Below are 19,521 nucleotides of genomic sequence, written 5' to 3'. Positions count from 1 at the left end.
GAGGACCTTTCTCTTTCTCTTTCCCTCTCTCTGTAACTCTATCAATAAATAAGTAAAATGAAAAAAAAAAAAAAGAAAGCAAAGCAAACAGCATGCACACTGGCTCTATAGAAATAGTTTTGCTTTCTCTTTGAGGGACAATTACTACTCAATTCCAACACTTCCCACTCACAGGTCTGACAGGGCACTCAAGCCTGACTGTGTCACAGGCGAGCAACGTACCCCTCACTCACTGAAAAGGTGAACGTGTTTCACAACTATAAAAACTTGCAACTTTCAAGAAGCATTAGCAATAAGGTGCTGACAGCAGAAACAAAGCGCGGTGGCGCTCCCCTCTCAGGTCTGCCTGCAGGCGCGTACTCACAGGAAGGGTCTGAGACCGCCGTGTGAGATGATTTTCTTGAACTCCGGGAGGAAGCAGACGGGGTTGGGCTGTGATCAAACCTTTCCAGTGCTTCTTTGAGGCTGACTGTGTTTATCCGATTATCAGAACCAGAGTCTTGGCTCTAAGGAGACAGTATAATAAATGGTTTTTTGTGATTCTGTGCAGAGATCTTAAATTAGAGATACTGCTTTGTAATCGAAAAAGAAAAATTTACTTTTTATACACAGTTAAGTAAAAGGATCTATGTATGCATTAGGTAAGGGCAAAGTTTTGGGTTCATTCACCATTAACAAAAAAAAAAAAAAAAAAAAAAAAAAGGAGCTGGGCCCTGCCTTCCACCACATACAAAAGGCCTACACATACCAGCCCAGACCATGAGCTGTTAGAAGGAACAGAGGAGGAAAGCGTGAAGACGCTGGATTTGCCCAGAAACACGCCTTCATCACAATTAGGAACGCTGTGTCTTAAAGGACTCCATCAACAAGGAAAAAGGCAAACCAAAGGGGGGGAAGAAATTATTTCCAAATCATGTATCTGATAACAAGTTAATATCCAAGACATATAAAGAATTTATACAACAATGAAAAACAAACCCAGTTCAATACTGAACAAAGGGTGCACCAAACAGTTTTCCGATGAAGACACACAAATAGCCAAGAGCACACAAAAACTTGCTGAGCCTCACTAATTACGAGGGGAGCACAACTCACAACCACAATGACACACACCGCCTCACATTCATTCTGATGACTGTCATCAAGCAACAGAAAATAGCCAGTGTTGGCAGGGACGTGGAGAAATTGCAACTCTGATGCACCGGTGGTGCACAATGTGAGAATGGCACAGACACTACGGAAACAGCATGGCAGCTTCTCAAAAAACGAAACGAAGAGCATCATATGACCAGCAAATCTACTTCTGAATGTACACAAAATACATGCAGGCAGGACTCAAACAGATACTGCACACCCGTGTTCATAGTAGCATCACTCACAACAGCCACAGGCAAAAGCAAGTGGAGTGCTCACTGCCAGATGAACAGATAAGCAAAATGTGTACACATCTGCCAGGGAAGATTACTGTGCCTTCAGAGAGCAGACGTAGTTCTGACCTCTGCTACAATACGGGCATTCCCTGAGAACACAGGGCTGAGTGAAGTCCGTCACAGAAGGACAATCCTGTGTGTCAAACTCCTGGGCACAGAGTAGAATGACTGGCAGGGGTTAGGGGAAGAGAGGTGGCCAGTTGTTAATGGGCATGGAGTCTGGGAAAATGAGAAAGTTCTGGACGTGGGTGGTGATGACACAGCTGTCCAACAGCGTGAATGCTGGGGCCAGCACCGTGGGGTAGAAGGTTAAGCCTCCACCTGCAGTGCCGGCATCTCACATGAGCACCAGTTCATTTCTTGGCTGCTCCATCTCTGATGCAGCTCTCTGCTGTGGCCTGAGAAAGCAGCAGAGGACGGCCCAAGTGCTTGGGCCCCTGCGCCTGTGTGGGAGACCCGGAAGCTCCTGGCTCCTGGCTTCAGCCAGCCTAGCTCCAGCTGTTGTGACCATCTGGGGAGTGAACCAATGGATTCTCTCTCTCTCTCCCTCTATCTCTGCCTTCACATAATAAATGTTTTTTAAAAGAAGAGTGTGAATGCTACTTAATAACACTGAACTGTACCCTTAAAAACTGCTAAAATCTAACTTGTATGTTTTATAAAAATAAAAAAACACAATAAAGTTGATACCTTAATATATACACAAAGTAGGGTAACCATCTTTGAAACTCGGCTTATGCTGCCTCTCAGCTAGTCTCCAACAACCTTTTCCTGAACCTCTCTCAGTCATTTGACCTCTGCACCAGTACTAATGGTACAAATGAAAATGCTACCTTACACAACTGCTTTCCTGTCCATCTCATGTACTTGCTCAAGGTTCCCCTGCAAACCATGCCAGCTAACCTAAAATGCTCATCAACCTCAGCCAAGCACCCGGCGCTCGGCAGCAGTGCTGTGAAGTGATTCTGGTGGGCTCGCCTTCCTACTCTTGCCAACTACTCCACACCGTTCCCATCGTTGTGAAACCCGCCTCCCATTCCCATCTAATGGCTTTGCCTTACAAGAACACCTACCTTGCCACCATGAAATACATAATCCTGCCACTACTCTAACTTGTATTCTATTTTTTATTTGCTTGTTTATTTATTTTTATTTATTTGACAGAGTTATAGACAGTGGGAGAGAGAGAGAGAGAGAGAGAGAAAGATCTTCCTTCCGTTGGTTCACTCCCCAAATGGCCGCTATGGACAGCGCTACGCCGATCCAAAGCCAGGAGCCAGGTGCTTCCTCCTGGTCTCCCATGTGTGTGCCGGGCCCAAGCACTTGGGCCATCCTTCACTGCACTCCCGGGCCACAGCAGAGAGCTGGACTGGAAGAGGATCAACCGGGACAAGAACCAGCACCCATATGGGATGCCGGCGCCACAGGCGGAGGATTAACCAAGTGAGCCAAGGCGCCAGCCCTGTAACTTGTATTGTAACACAGCAATCCTTCTATGCTCCACATTGTAACAGAGCTGAGTGTCCTATCAAACGTTCTCCACATGCAGCAGTGACTAAGAAATGGGCCTCTCTACTCCTCATGTAGGATCTGTGTCCTTAGTGTGCTGTACATTGAGATTTAATGCTATAACTAGTACTCAAACAGTATTTTCACTTTGTGTTTCTATGGGGGTGCAAACTGTTGAAATCTTTACTTAATGTATACTAAACTGATCTTCTGTATATATAGAAAATTGAAAATGAATCTTGATATGAATGGAAGGGGAGAGAGCGGGAAAGGGGAGGGTTGCGGGTGGGAGGGAAGTCATTGGGGGGGGGGGGCAATGTAGTCCATAAGCTGTACTTTGGAAATCTATATTCATTAAATAAAAGTTAAAAAATAAATAAAAAGAAATAAAAGAAATGGGCCTCTCTTCTCACTGAAGGGAAGCCACAGAAATGGGCTTCTATGCACCCCAACGGATGCATACATTCACGTAGACACGTACATGCACGTGAGCAGTATGATCACCACCTGTGCTATCCAGGAAGAAAGAGGGTGGCAGGACTCAGTGCCGCAGTCTCCACTCCACTGCCACTTCCTGTTGTCTCTGCCTCTCACCGCCTCCCAGCTTCTGAAACCCTTCTGTTCAGGAGTCCAGAATCAACAAAATGCTGCACCCTCTTACCCTCATCCTGCAGGCTCCACTGGCCTGCTCCAAGGACCCTCAGGTCTCGCCAGCCCTGTCCTCCTGCACGGCTCGTTGTAGTGGCTCGTTTCTCTCTCACAGCCCTCAGATCAGAGGTTGGAGGTGGAACACGAAGCCTCCAATTGGTGCTTCCAGACCACACTCCCTCCCTGCCCCCCGAACTCCCAGCTCTCAGGCTTTCATTCTCTGCCCAGAACCCACTGTGCCGTTACAGGCGTGTACAGCTCATTCCCCGTGGAGCACCTGAAGTAAAACGCTCGCTCCTGGCTCAGTGTCCCCTCATCAATCTTCAACACCAGGTTAGATACTGTCACATATTCAAAACGAGGACCCCCTTTCCCTTGAAGTCACCTCCCTCCAGAGATGCCGACTTCCACTGGTCCTTTCCATCAAACTCTGCACTGTGCCATCACTGGTACGAATAAACTTTCCATAATCTCAGTTTCAATTGGTCCCTTCAGCTAAATGCAATCCTCTACTGGTGGGCCAGGCCTCATCTTGCGTCTCCTACTCAAGAACTCTAGCACTTCTCCTTCAATGTCCCCTTATCAACCAACTTCTCCTGCTGCATCACTCTCATCAGTACCCAAATAGGCTATTCTTTCTTTATCTTAAAAAGCAAAAATTTCCTTTAAACCTGACTCCCTTCCTACACTGACCCATTTTCTCTTCTGTAGCAAAAGCCTTTTCTACTCACTGTCTCTCACTCCTTTTCCTAGAAATCTTCTTTAAACCCACTTTAGTTATGCTCTCCTCTAGGCGACTACTGCACCAGATCCAAGGCAGCTGATGGCTCGCTCCTCGGCAACACACTCCTGCTTCGGGCTCTGCTGTTGTCTCGCCAGCTCCTCCCGACTCCTCTGAGGCTGGTCCTTCCTTGTCTCCCTCACCTCTCAAGGCCCCAGTGCCCCGAGGCGTGGTCCTTGCTCATCTTCTCTTCCGTCTACAGCCCCTTGCCCTGGGCCATGATCAAAATGCATGACTTAAGAAAACCATCCACACATAGATTTCTGCAGACTAGCTCGGAGCCCTTCCCCAAGCTCCGGGCGGGTCGCGGTGGTAGCGGTAAATACAGGGAGAAAGTAGACAGAGTTGGAGCACTGTTAGGAAGGCTAACTGTATTTACTAGGACTGGGAAAAAGAAGAAACAAGGATGAAAATCTCCGTGTTACTCTTATTTCTATCATGGCCCCCATCAAAGAACCCTAGGCGTAAGCACTACCCACTCTCAGAAAGGAAACAATTTGCCTTACTCACACATCCAGGCTCTCCGGGAACATTCTGCCATGTGGGATCCACACTGCAGAAACCTCTTTGTGTTCTTCACAGCACCTGGAGCTAAGCCTGGCACATGGCTTGCAGTTAAGGTTTGCTGACTACATGGCTGGCTGAATAGCCCCGCACTGTCGCCCGGCACACTGACCACTGAACTCACTTTTATACCTAGATTCTGGACTCTTTCCATTCCATGTATTTTCTGTAGGTTAAAAATACTTGTGGGAGTCAACTTCACCCATGACAGTCAAGTATTTCCTGCCTCCTGGTACTCATGCCCTTGGGCAGGCCCTCCAAGTATAGCCTGGACCTAGTTACCTGCTTCCACAATGCACAGAACAGATACAGTCACAGGATATCACATCTGTGGTTAGGATACAAAAGACTGCGACTTGCACCGTGCCAGTATTGTGTCCCCCTGGATCTTCTTGCGTGCTTGTTTAGACAGAGAGGGTCAGCTGAAAAGAAACCCAGGATGTCCTCTGGCCTTCAGCCAGCAAGCAGCCAAGGCCCTGAGTCCAAGTGCCCACGAGGAACCAGTTCACAACCACACCACTGAGTTGCAAATACACACGGCCTCAGCCGGGCCCCCACTGACTCAGTAACTGCAGCCTGTGACAGATCCAAAGCAGAGGGTCCAGCTACGTTACGTCTGGGCCACCTAAACTGAGATGACAGGTGTGTTGTTCTGGTCACTAGGTTTTGGAGTAATCTATTATACAGCAATAGATAACGAAGACACTGTACTTCTACCTGACAACTAACGAAGTCGTAAGGGTTCTAATTCTGACTTTGATTTCCCAGTTATGTGTCTTCACGAGAGGTTCCCCATACACCTTGAAACCTCAGTTTCAGTGTTCTCAAAGAAAAGATAGTGGGGCCGGAGCTATGGTGCAGCAGGTTAAGCCTCTGTCTACAGCGCTGGCATCCCATATGGGCACTGGTTTGAGACCTGGCTGCTCCACTTCCAATCCAGCTCCCTGCTAATGGCTTGGCAAAGCGCAGAAGATGGTAAAGTGCTTGGGCCCCTGGCACCTGTGTGGGAGACCAGGCAGAAACTTCTGGCTCCTGGCTTCAGATCAGCCCAGCTCCAGCCGTTGTGGCCATTTGGGGAATGAACCAGACGATGGAAGATCTCTCTCTCTCCCTCTTTCTCTCTGTAACTCTGCCTCTCAAATAAAAAAAGCTCTAAAAAAAAAAAAAAAAAAAGAGAGAGAGAGAGAGAGAGAACCTACCAGATACAAATGTCTAAGGAGTAAATCATATTTTTTAATTTATATAAAGAATCCAACCAGAGCCTAGCACATCATAGTTAATAAGCTGTTAGCTTTCTTTTTAAGATCAAATACAGGGGCTGGCACTGTGGCATAGCGGGTAAAGCCGCCGCCTGCAGTGCCAGCATCCCATATGGGCACCGGTTCGAGTCTCTGCTGCTCCACTTCCAATCTAGCTCTCTGCTATGGCCTGGGAAAGCAGTGGAAAATGGCCTAGGTCCTTGGGCCCCTGCACCCACGTGGGAGACCTAGAAGAAGCTCCTGGCTTCAGATCGGCGCAGCTCCGGGCACTGCAGCTAATTGGAGAGTGAACCAGCAATGGAAGACTCTCTCTCTCTGCCTTTCCTTCTCTGTGTAACTGATTTTCAAATAAATAAATAAATCTTAAAAAAAAAAAAGATCAAATACAAGGGAGTCTTCACAAAGTTCATGGAAAATGTGTATTATGAAAAAACTCTGTTAAGGACTTAAAAATTTTCTTGCACCAAAATAAGCAATCTTTTAATTCCATTTTCCATATTTCTTAAAAGATTTAATTTATTTATTTGGAAGGTAGAGTTACAGAGAGAGATCTTCCATTCAGTGGTTTACTCCCCACATGGCCACAGTGGCTAGTACTGGGCCAGACTGAAGCCAGGAGCCAGGAGCTTCTTCCAGGTCTCCCCCATGGGTGCAGGGGCCTAAGCATTTGAGCCACCTTCCGATGCTTTCCCAGGTGCACTAGCAAGGAGCTAGATTGGAAGTGGAGCAGCTGGGACTCAAACAAACGCCCACAGGGGATTCCAGCATTACATGAGGTGGCTTTACCTGCTATATCATAACACTGGTCCTCATTTTCCACAAATTTTTTGAAGTCTTCTCATTTGTCTGTCACCCAATTATTGCTAAACATCAACATCTTCATTTGTTTAAATATTTATAAAATATTACATTAAAAATAATCATATCCCTGTCACAAATGAGATGATGAAATATTTGAAAATTAATCTCCTTATCAAGTCTCATCTTTCATTGGAAAGAAAATTAAATAATTTTCTGAAAGCTGTAAAACATACTTTGTCAGCAGCTGTCTCCGGGAGAGATTCTTCAATGCCAAGTTCTCGTCGTCTTTCAGCCCTAACTTCGGCATAACTACAAATAGGAAAAATTTACATTTTAGTGTTTGGTCATTCATTCAAAATACCACAGAGCTGTCAACCATCTAGTGCTTGTTATGTGTCTCACCTGCTCATCTCTAACTCTAGACCATTTTCCATATGCTACACAAATCCAAACGATACCCACAGTGAAGTGTCCCAAGTCCAGCTGTTTTCCCAGTACCCCAAGCCTGATGTGCTACTACTGTAACGACACACAACTGCGCAGTAACTAAGAGGATCTAAACAGAGGAAGGGTGCTGATCTGCTCCAGTTTTTCCTCTACACGATTCGCTTGGGAACATAAAGGACAGTTACAACTTCTGCTGTAATGCACAAAGTTTATGTCAAACATATGTCTACATAACGCCTATTTCTATATAATGCCTATAAAAATTTAACAGAATACCAAAAGGATGTACTGAACTTTGCAGAAGATCACTTTGTAGTTCATTAACAAGTCATGCATAAAATTACATCGCTCAAATCATTATAAGATGTTACTCTAATTCAGAAATTCTCTAAAAGAACTGTTACCTTACTACAGTGTGCGTACAAACAATAAACTCCGGCCTTGAATTCCACTGATGGTAGGTGATATAATAATGAGTCTGAAGCCAAATCCACTGCTGTCCTTTGGTCAGGAACCTGTAGTAACATGATTTGCCTTTCCCATACTGCATTACTAAAAAGAAAAAAGGAAAAGTGTTTATTTTTTTTATTTCATCGGTATTATTAGTTATATAGAACCTATTCTTAACCAAAAGCTAACATTTATATCTACATGTAAATCTAAATATACAATTTTTTTCTGGATTTTCAAACACATGCCTATCAGTTATAAGAAAATGCTATTCCTCAGAGATACTTCAAGGTTCCAAGCAGGCGTCAGTTCCCTCACACAGCCTAACTTGCAGTCAGTTATTGCTGATCTTACACACTTTTTAAAGTAGACAACGAACTTGCGAATACTCAAGAATTCACACTGTGGACTTCCTCATGACAGACTGACAGTAACAGCAATAAGAAACTGCATCTAAGCTCCCACCAGCCCACAGATTCTCTGACAGGTACAGTCATCTTTGAGACGTTTAATTTTAAACCTTGGGGCCGGCCCTGTGGCGTAGCGGGCTAAGCCTCCGTCTGCAGTGCTGGCACACCATATGAGTACTAGGTTTGTGTCCCGACTGCTCCTCCTCCGATCCAGCTCTCTGATGAGAGAGCTTGGGCCCCTGCACTGTGCGGGACCCGGAAGAAGCTCCTGGTTCCTAGCTTTGGATCAGCCCAGTGCTCTGGTCATTGCAGCCACTTGGGGAGTGAACCAGAGGGTGGAAGACCTTTCTATCTGTAACTCTACCTCTAAAATAAATTTTAAAAATCTTTAAAAATATTTGTTTAAACCTTAACCAAAATCAGAATAACTTCACTGTTTCAAGTAACTGCTAAGTACAGCATTTTGCAAAATATGCTTTGTAAATTTTATGTTCTGAAACCTTTTAACAAATGTTTAGCAAAAAAATAGGCTAATGATTAAATTTGGGAAGTTTTTTGATAAATAGTTTCTTCAATTTCTCAAAACTTGAGTGAAGGTATTCTTGGAAAGGGATTATGACGTTTTCCCCAGTATTCCTTAACTATAAAATCCTTTTTTTAACAGACTGGCATTCAATGTAGCAAATCTAAGTAAATGCTGGACAGGATCGATAGATCACCCACTCTCTCTCTCTCTCAGGAAACCAAAGTCTACAACACAAAATCGCTTCTCCAAAGTCACCCAGTTGGTTAACAAAAGTGCCAGGTCTTTCCCACTTCATCAGGTGCGTGGTCACCACACAACAGAGTGAATGTTTTCTTTCGTGTCAAAAGGACTTTACTCTGAAAATTTCCAGTTGATGCTATCACATGTAACATGGTTTCTTTCATACAGAGTTTACGTCATCAAAGTATATAAAATATCTACGCAAGCTTTACAGCACACCCAAGAGGGCAGACGTAGAGAGAGGGCAGAGAAGCAAGTAAGACCAATCCTTACAAGTCCCCGAAACAAAGAATGAAGAGCACGTGGTAATGGGGTAGGCCTGCACTCTGCTGTCACTCACAAGCTGTGCCGAGTCAGTTCCTCCGCCCTCCATGACTCAGTTTACTCCTGGCGAGAATGCCAGTGCCTGCTGTAACTACAGTGACAATAAATGTGACTGTTCAGGGAAGGAAGCGCTGGCACAGTGCGGTAGCCACACTCCTGCTGCCGGCAGCAACAGCAGCCAGGTGTGAGCTGAGCGCCCACTGTGAGCTTTTTCCAACAGACTCCCAGTACTATGACCATTTTCAAAGGAATCTACTTCTCTTACTCCAGGTGCAGAGTTTATACAATTCAGAACAAGATGTTTTAGAACAAGACTTATTACAGTAAACTGAAATGTAAAACTGCAACAAGTTTGCTTAAACTTCATGACTCCTATTCGATTTGTTATACATACAAAGCAAAATTTCCCAGTATATTTCAAAAATACAAAAATGGTTTTAAATCTGCATTTTATCTCTTTCCACTAACAGGACAGGATTTCTGTTTACGTAACTTAAAAAGTAAATAACAGAAGTATTAAAATCTACTTACAGTGCTCATGACATTTTGCCAAGTTTTCTAGGTCATCCACATGATAGTAATCATAACCTGATGTTCCCAAAACTTCAAATGGCAAATATCCTATTATGGGTGGTGCCCTAAATTACATATAAAACAATCGAGATTACAATTCTTTCCATAATTAGAAATATTCCAACTAGAAATGAATTTGAAGTGGCTTTATTTTTTCCCCAAAGTTCCAGATTAGAAAAAAATTTGTCCTTAAAACCCATTAATTTCAAGAATTATATGACTATTAATTTTTTTACAAAATTTAAAAATGGAGTTACCTGTGATCCAGAAACAGAAACTTCCATTCTAAACTATGCCTAGATGTAAATTCTTCATTGGGTTCTTCAACAGTACACATTTCCTACAAATAAATTATTAAAATTTAGAAATGCTTTCTTGTGTCCTTATAAGAATCCTACACATTATCAAACATAAAAATCATTATTAGGTAACTTTTCCCTGCACAAATTTTTTACACACTTTAGTTATCTATTGTCTATGTCAAAGGACACAGGCTTCCGAATGAGTAGTTTTCACTCTACATATTTCCCATAGACACACACACCTATAAACCCTACTTCTGAATTCAGAGCTCTCTCCTGAATTACTGTCCTGTATTTTGAAACTATCTGAATGTTCCCACACATCTCAAACTCAACAAGTTTTAAGAAGAATGAACTGTCTTACTCCTCCTCAGTGACACACTTTTCCGTCTGGTTACAGGGCACATACCTGTGTGGTGACAGAGTCCAGAACCTGACAGTCACACATACTCTTCACTCTTACAGCTAAGTGCTAAACTCTCTACATTTCACCTTCACAGCGTTCTAAAAATAACTCCACCTCACCCATCTTCAGTAACTTGGGTTAGACCCTTGCCATCATTAATGCACATTCTTGTTAAGGCATCTCACCAACCTCCTTATACTTCAATTCACTGCACATTCTAGGGCCACAACTACTTTGCAAATACTCGGATTGTACAACTTCCCTACTTACAACCCTTCAGTTGTTAACCCTAGTGTTAACATCGTCAGCAAGGAGAAATAGCAAAGAAAGAAACAGATTTCTCCTCTGGCCTCTTCTTACTTTTCTAACCTTGTCTGTCTCTACCTCTCTACACACAGCAGCCATAGACTCCAGTCACACTAAACAACGCATTACCTGCTTCTGTCTCCTTCTTGAGTACCTTTCTTCAGTACAATGCAACACTTACTAGCTGGGGCGTGAGAGAAGCACTGGAAGCCAGTCCCAGCCCTGTCACTTAATGCCTGAGACACTTAAATGCCTTAAGCCTCAGTTTCCTTACGTTTAATGCAGGGATCAAGCAGCATCATTCTCACAGGGTTGCTGTACGAACTCAATGAGATAATGCAAGTCAAGCATACACTATTTGGTAAACATGCAAATGTTAGCCGTGTTTTTTTTTCCTTCCGAAGATCAAAATATGCACAGCCACACTGGCTGAGGAGTGCAATCTACTAAATCCTGATACGCATTTCCCTAAAGTTCAAGTCACACCTGGCTTCTTCCCAGCCACTTTCTAGGGTTGAACTAGTTCACTTTCCCACTTCCCTACTAAATGATTCAGTTAAATTCTAGAACTGAAAAGGTAAATTATGTGCAGTAAAAAGCTGCTTACACATTCCCAAAAACAAATCTGAAAACCAGTATTTAAAAAATTATCAGGGGAGGCCAGTGCTATGGCATAGTGGGTAAAGCTGCCATCCACAGTGCCGCCATCCCATATGGGTGCCACTTCGAAACCTGGCTGCTCCACTTATGATCCAACTCTGTGCTATGGCCTGGAAAAGCAGTGGAAGATGGCTCAGGTCCTTGGGACCCTGCACCTGCATGGGAGACCTGGAAGAAGCTCCTGGCTCCTGGCTTCAGATCAGCTCAGCTCCAGCCATCGTGGCTGTTTGGGAGTGAACCAGCAGATGGAAGACCTCTTTCTCTCTCTGCCTCTTTGTAACTCTTTCAAATAAATAAATAAATCTTTAAAAAAATTACCAAGGTTATTTTGGATTTCTCCTTTAATGAAGACAGTGAATTAGTCACAAAAACCTAAGAAAATTTTGCACAAAAGTAGGTCAACAGTGACATACAACCACTGGTGAACTGCAAAGAACTTACACTAAGAAATTAGCTATATAATTTAATGAGCGCCTTGATAACTTATGTTTCAAAAAAATCATGATCATGCATGTTCAATGTCTCACAGTCTTCAATGTTTATATGAGGTTTCAGCCACTGTAAAGAAAACAAAAAATTACATAATGTGGACTGAAATTCTCCCTGGGAAATGAAACTAGAAACATACCTTGATGAACTGCGGCGTAGCCAATCTCACAGTAGCTACAAAACAAATCCTATCCTCATAGGAAGGCCTGTGTGTGCGCTGTATAGTTCCTTCAAAGCCATTGTGTGCTGAAGTGGATACTAAACAGTGAAGAAATGCTATGATCAGTTACTCCAACAAAAGCTGTTACTGATATCCAAACATCTAAGTCTTTAAGAGCTAGAAAAATAATATCAAGTTAAAACACACTGGAAAGAGAGGCATTTTAACTCACCGCTATTTAAAGATTTGAAATTTCCTATGAATCTCACATACTCATAGGTAGATGGTTCCTTTGGGTCTATTGTTCCTCGAAGCATATGACAACAGAATTCTAACTGATTTTTTGCTGAAATGAGAGATTTTGAAAAGTCGTTCTGTGATCTGGACAATGAACAAATATCACACAAAATAAGACTAAAAGCAAACTTTATAGTCATTATCTCCCTTAACAGAGTTTTCAATGACATTTTAGTAGGTAGGAGGTGACCTCACCTGCACAAGCAACGTCGTGCCCCCATTTGCACCTGTCCCTCCTCCTCCTCACTCCAGCTCTGTTTCCTTCTACACCTTGCCATCTTTCCTGCCTTTCCTAGGACCAGGGCCACGATGAGGCCGTGCATTTCTTCAGCACCTGCACATTCTCCCCTGTGGGTCCTTTCTAGTCTTAAATTTGCTCAGTTTCCACCTCCAACAACGGGTTGCTCATGGTGAGCTTTCTGGTCCCAGACACTTGGCTTCACGTTATGGGCTCCAGTGTCCGCACGTTCAGTTCTCCTCGGCTCACACCGGGGGCTGCCCCGCAGACCCCTCTGCGGCAACTCCTTCGGTACCTAACACGTGTCCTATCACCTTCAACAGCTTCTCCTCACTGCTTCTGCCTCTTTCACCACGGCGGAGGTCTCTCCCTGCCTGCGGACAGCGCTCTTCTGCGCCTGATCTGCTTTCTTTGCAAGCTGACTACGACACCTCTCCTCCCAATTCCGCTATCTCAAGCAGGACACACTCTCACACCACGATTTACTGTCACAGCTTTTTCACTCACCTGTCCCCATAGGAGCTTAAACTCAAAATACCTGAATCTTTCTTCCCAAGCCAGCTGTTCCACGTGCACTTATTCCCCAAGTTGGAAACTAAGTAAGTTTGGTGGCTTTTCTTCCCATCACAAGTCTCAAATATAATGTGTCCAGGATCTGCTATTTATTTCACAAGGAAGCTCTCCCAAGCCCTCACTGCCACCAGCTCAATGCTGCACACACTACCCTGCACCCAGGTAACTGCCCCGTGTTCTCATTATGCCTCCATATTCTGGCCACGCTGACGCATCCTTGCCAACCACTTGTAAGTCGAATCCCACCGTGTCAGGTTATTTCAGCACTCAAGGACTAGCAACCCTTCTCTTCACTTACACCAAGCTCACACTCCTCTGCCATTATCACTACAGATGGTTCTATCTAACTCCAGAGGTTCAAAATCTGCTTCTGCCCCAGACCCTTTCCCATCAATGATCCTCAGTCACTTGGTTGCCTGTGCCTGACATCAAGTCCTACTGAGTTTACTTCCTTAACACTCACACACTTGCCTCCCCTTCCATGGCTAACATTATACAGTTTTCCTTTCTGTTCCCAATTTAGTCCTATTGCAAATTTCTTACCTGAGTGATCTGCCTTTCTAATTCTGCCTGTTTCCTTCCCTAGACACAAATCACACTCCTATACCACCTCACCTTCACTATGGCCAAAATGACCTACTAGATTTCTAAAGCAGTTTTCTGTTTTAACTCATTTATTATCTTTGGCATAAAACATCTTTTTTTCTTCCTGAAAGAACATTTTTTTGCTTATTGATTGTTTACCTAGCAGATAAGCAAGTCAATTAAGACTTTTTACCACCCCCACTTTGATCTTGAACTCCACAGACTTGAAAACGAAAGGATTATGCTACCAAGCAGAATATCTGACTACTGTTTAACAGCTACTACTTACATTTTAAGTACTCAGGGGTTAACGAGTCACTTTCCAGCAGATGGGTAGAGAGTATTTTATAAACCTCTGAATGTTCCCCCTCTGGGATAAAATTAAATATACTTTGATCCACAAGATCAGACTGAAAAACAATTTTAAACACAAAATAAATCTGTGATTCCTAAGATATTTATCTTAAAAGTGTATCATCACTATTAAACAACAGGGTACAGGGTTAATTTTCATTTATGTAAGATAACCAACAAATGTCAAGTTACAGATCAGATCCCACAGAAACAAGGCTGAGAAGTTAGGGCGTAACAGTGCACTCATGGCTCTGATGGCGATGTCATCAGGTTCACGATCACTGTGACCTTCCAAGCCAGACACATGACTTGCAAAGCTAAGCTCCACGAACTTCGAACACATTAAACTACAACATGACTAAAATTTAATCAGAAAATTCTTGGACCACAAGTCATAGCTTTACGACCGTCGCCAGCAGCGGCACGCATACACAAAGTCTGGTCTCATGCTAAATAAATGTGGTATCACTTCGGTTGTCCAATAGGTGCTTTCTTTTTATTTCATATTTTCCTGGCATCTATCTTGCATTCCACTGTCAGAAGCCTTGCTTTTATGCTACCCACCCCCACCCCCAAGAGGGCAACTGACATGTTAAGCCCAGTGACTTGCTGACTCTTGTATGTTCCTTTCATCAACAGTAAGTAATCTCACAAGCCTTGGGTTGCCTACAGTGCCACAGCTGTGGAATCAAAGGATGAATGCATTATTGGTTCTTATCCTTAAGGTCCACTGGTAACAAAGCTTCAGGGACATCCCATTTCGTACTGAATTCTGTCTACCCCACTAGGTTGCTCTCCATTTTCCAGGAGGTCTGTGGAACCCTGAGGACGGATATGGGGGTGGCTGTCTCAAGGACTATGGGGAGACGGGTGGGGGCTGGGGAGGAGAGAAGGAGCTGTGAAAGCAGAGCTGAGGGTCTCATCCCCAGCTACCCACCCAAGCACTTACTCTTTTTGTTTGTATTTTATGAATCTATAAAGATTTTGTTAAAAACACACACACAAACAACACTAACAACACAGAGCCACTGGAGATGGAGGGAGGAGAAAGGGTCCTGACTGCTCTTCTCACATTCACACTCTGCCCTCAAAGCCCACGCTTTCTCTCCACAAATCTGCATCTTCTATCTCTCAAAGACCAAATGACCTCCTTCCAAAAAGTATTCCCTAAGCATCACAATTCAGAGTGAAAATAAAACTTCTTTCATATATTGTGTATTACTCATTTCCGGTTTACCATAAAATTAGTCACATTTTAATGTGTAGATCTTTTCTATAATGAATAAAGGGGCTCTTTTTTTTCTTTTTAAGATTTTATTTATTTGAAAGTCAGAGTTACACACAGAGAGAAGGAGAGGCAAAGGCAGAGGGAGAGAGAGGGAGGGAGGGAGGGAAGGAGGGGGAAGGGGGAAGAGGGGGAGAGAGGGGTACAGAAAGAGAGATCTTCCATCTGCTGGTTCACTCTCCAATTGGCCGCAATGGCCAGAGCAGCACCAATCTGAAACCAGGAGCCAGGAGCCTCCTCCAGGTTTTCCCAGCAGGGTGCAGGGGACCCAAGGACTTCAGCCATCTTCTACTGCTTTTCCAGGCCATAGCAGAGAGCTGGATAGGAAGTGGAGCAGCCGGGACACAAACAGATGCCCACATGGGATGCCAGCACTGCAGGCGGCAGCTTTACCCACTACACCATAGCACTGGCCCAGGCTCTATCTCTTAAACCTTTATCTTCTCCCCTCCAAATCATGGCACATTAACACTGTGTGCCGTGCACATCATAATTATTACCACAGGAAATGATTTTGGACAAAGGAATTATCTCATATTTGCTTAAGGGGGAGCCACGCCAAAAATAGCTGTATTTTAAAAAGGGATTCTTCTGCCTCTAGAACTGAAAACTTATGGTAATAGGAATGCTAGAAAATGACCTTTTATAGACAATGAAGAAGCAAAATACACACATTAATATCAATGCAAAAGTCTTGATAGAAAAATAAGATACTAGTTTGAAATGATTCGCCTTCTATTATTATTCATTCTTGCCAACTACTTCTAGTGCTATTCCAGTGTGCTACAATTTGACCCACGTTAACTGCTCTCCACCCGTGAGTTCACAGGGTATTTCACAATCTGGAGAGGAGAACACGAGTGGCTGGTGTCCACAGTAGTCTGATTCAAGCTCTGCCTCCCTGCCACTCTGCAAGAAGCACCACAACTTCCGCTGACCACCACCCTGAAAACCTTCCAGGGTGACAAGGCCTGGTGTTGCCATAGCATCCTCTCAGTTCTCAAACTCAATTGAAAGAGAAGAAAAAAAATGGTTTGGCTGCTATGGCTTGAACATGAATTGGCTCTCCAGCTCATGTAGACATTTAAGTCCCAAAGTCTTCCACTGATGGTCAGTGGGTCAGTGAGACCTAATCCAGCTGTGCTGCCTGAGGTGGGCCCACTGGGCAGTGATTCAACTGAATTAAGTTGCTGGGGAGGAGCCCCCACTTCAGATCACGGCGGTTCTGTAGAAAGACACAGGGACACGGAGGCCAGGCCCCGGGTTTCTCTGCTTCCTGGCTAACCACGGGATCCTGCACCCCACTACCTTCACCGGATACCACCCCAGTGGGGCTGCCCAGTCTTGGCCTGAGAACCTCCAAGACTAGGAGGTAATAATAATTGGTATTGGCAAAAATAAATGGTATTCTTTCATAAGCAGCTTCTCAGGTACTTCAGTTATAGTGACAAAAAGCTGAGTAATACAACAGCTCTCTGGGTCCTTTTACCTCAATCACTTCCATGAAGAGGTATACGTCCTGCTGATTTAGCTCTTTGACATTAGGAAGACAACGACGACAGTTAAACAAATGATTACTCTAAATAATAGTTGCTTAAAAGGCACCAAAAGTTGGGGCCTGTGCTGTGGCACAGCAGGTTAACGCCCTGGTCTGAAGCGCCGGCATCCCATATGGGCGCTGGCTCTAGTCCCGGCTGCTCCTCTTCCAATCCAGGTATGGCCTGAGAGGGCAGTGGAAGATGGCCCAAGTCCTTGGGCCCCTGCACCCACGTGGGAGACCTGGAGGACACTCCTGGCTCCTGGCTTCAGATCGGCGCAGCTCCGGCTGTTGTGGCTGTCTGGGGAGTGAACCATCGGATGGAAGATCTCTCTTTCTCTCTGTGCCTCTCCTCTCTCTGTGTTAACTCTGACTTTCAAATAAATAAGTAAATCTTTCTTAAAAAAAAAAAAAAAAGGCACCAAAAGTTCCTTCCCAAAAAATGACAAGTATATTCTGGATATATGTTTTCAAACAGCTGTGTTCCTTTTAAAAAATGTTTAAATTTATTTTTTTGAAAGGCAAAGGAAGACAGAGATTTTCTACTTGCTGGTTCACTCCCTAAATGTCCACAGCAGCAAGGCAGGGCAGGCCGAAGATGCATACTCTGGCGCTGCCTCCTCTAATTCTTTCAAATTAAATTTAAAAAACCAGATTATATTAATTTTAAAAAAAGAGAACTCGGTATGGGACATTTGGGAACTCTATACCATCTTCTTGATTTTTCTATAAATTTTAAAACGATTCTAAAATAAAGAATTTCTAACAAAAATAATCCAAGAGGGAATGGAAAGGTGAGAGCGTTTTTATCGAGCAGAGAATGTTAATGATTAAACCCCTGATTGCAATTAGAGCTGTCATATGCTGTCCACTTCAAACTGCAGGCACACTCCCCTCACTGAAGACGAAGAGCCAGCAGGAAGGGGTTTTAAAACAGCCAACTCGTTTTCATACATTCAACAAATAACCCTGGAGGGCCTCTCTGCGAACTCACTGGGGTTCCCGAGGCCACACAAGGAAAGGCCTGCCCTGAAGTTTACAACTGCCATAACTGTCCAACACAGGACACCAGGCACACATGAGAGGCGTGGAGCTCACTGTCCACTAACAGGAGGTCAGAGAGGAGGGGCAGCTACACTGAATGGACTTCAAGGAAAGCAGATGTTTAAACAGTGTGAGTATATTGCAAATGACCCCCCGGTTATGACTAAATTAAAGAGCATACTGTTTCTACAAACGCACAACCGAAAGGAAAACAAATACAACCATAACTGTACTTGCTTACTCGTATCAATTACTTAATCTATCTCGATCCTATAAAACAATTCCTTCCCTGAGTTTTCTTACTATGCACTAGATAGGGCCAGTGTTGTGTTGCAAGTTAAACTGCTGCTTGCAATGCCACCACCCCGTATCAGAGAGCTGGTTCACGTCCCAGCTGCTCCACTTCCCATCCAGCTCCCTGCTAATGCACCTGGGAAAGCAGTGGAAGACGGACAAGAACTTGGGCCCCGCCACCCATGTGGGAGACCTGGCTGAATGAATTCCTGGCTCCTGGCTTTGGCCTAGCCCAGTTCCTGCTGTTGCAGCCATTTGGTGAGTGAAACAGAGGACAGAAAATACCAGTCTTGGGGCTGGTGCTGTGGCACAGTGGGTTAACGCCCTGTCCTGAAGCACTGGCATCCCATATGGGCGCTGGTTTGAGACCCGGCTGACTTTTTCACATAAATAAATCTTTAAAAAAAAAAGTTGCCCCCAAAATTTACTTAGTCTGTCCTTTTCCCTGTCCCTGTTAATTTGCCTACATGTTGGTATCATCTAAATTTACCCTCAATTGTTTATTTTAAAGACTTACAAAGAGTGGTGGTGAGAAAGACAAAGACAGAGGCAGAGACAGAATCTCTCACCCACTGGTTCCCTCCCCAAATGGCCACAACAGCCAGAGCTGGGCAAGGCGGAAGGCAGGAGCCAGGAACTCCATCCAGGTCTCCCACTTGAGTGGCAGGGGCCCAAGCATTTCAGTCACCTTCGACTGCTTTCCCAGACACATTAGCATGCAGCTGGATCAGAAGTTGAACAGCTGAGACTTGAACCAGCACTCATATGGATGCCAGCATCTCAGGCAGTGGCTTAACCTACTGTACCACAACACTGGCCCCAACCCTCAAAAAATTTTTTTCGATTGGATTTAGCACCTATAATTTTAGCTTACTGGAAAACAAAGTCCCTGTATGAGCAATAAAGTCATTTTCTGTGCGAACCAAAGAAATCAGTAATCACTGCCTGGCTTTCATTAAGAAACTGCTCATTCAGAATCTGTTGAGTGGGGAGTCCATTCTCTTCATATGTAAAGTCCAGAGTAGCAGA

At 44.1% G+C, this 19,521-nt stretch overlaps 1 protein-coding gene across 15 annotated transcripts in view; it reads right to left on the bottom strand.

Annotated features, from left to right (window-relative positions):
* CLOCK (clock circadian regulator) overlaps positions 1 to 19,521 on the bottom strand; it is a 110,479-nt gene that overhangs the window by 17,464 nt on the left and 73,494 nt on the right. For all 15 annotated transcript variants that reach the window (XM_089302796.1, XM_089302807.1, XM_089302810.1 and 12 more), the window contains 8 exons: positions 14,268 to 14,388; positions 12,518 to 12,631; positions 12,265 to 12,383; positions 10,220 to 10,302; positions 9,921 to 10,027; positions 7,844 to 7,991; positions 7,226 to 7,301; positions 365 to 506 (listed from right to left, as the gene is read on the bottom strand). In XM_089302796.1, coding sequence (XP_089158922.1) covers positions 365 to 506; positions 7,226 to 7,301; positions 7,844 to 7,991; positions 9,921 to 10,027; positions 10,220 to 10,302; positions 12,265 to 12,383; positions 12,518 to 12,631; positions 14,268 to 14,388 — 910 coding nt within the window. The remainder of the gene's footprint in view (positions 1 to 364; positions 507 to 7,225; positions 7,302 to 7,843; positions 7,992 to 9,920; positions 10,028 to 10,219; positions 10,303 to 12,264; positions 12,384 to 12,517; positions 12,632 to 14,267; positions 14,389 to 19,521) is intronic.

This window comes from Oryctolagus cuniculus, chromosome 8 (assembly GCF_051225735.1).
Source record: "Oryctolagus cuniculus isolate XC-2025 breed Fujian yellow rabbit chromosome 8, ASM5122573v1, whole genome shotgun sequence".
NCBI classification, from domain to species: domain Eukaryota; kingdom Metazoa; phylum Chordata; class Mammalia; order Lagomorpha; family Leporidae; genus Oryctolagus; species Oryctolagus cuniculus.
This window is presented reverse-complemented; position numbering and strand designations above follow the sequence as displayed.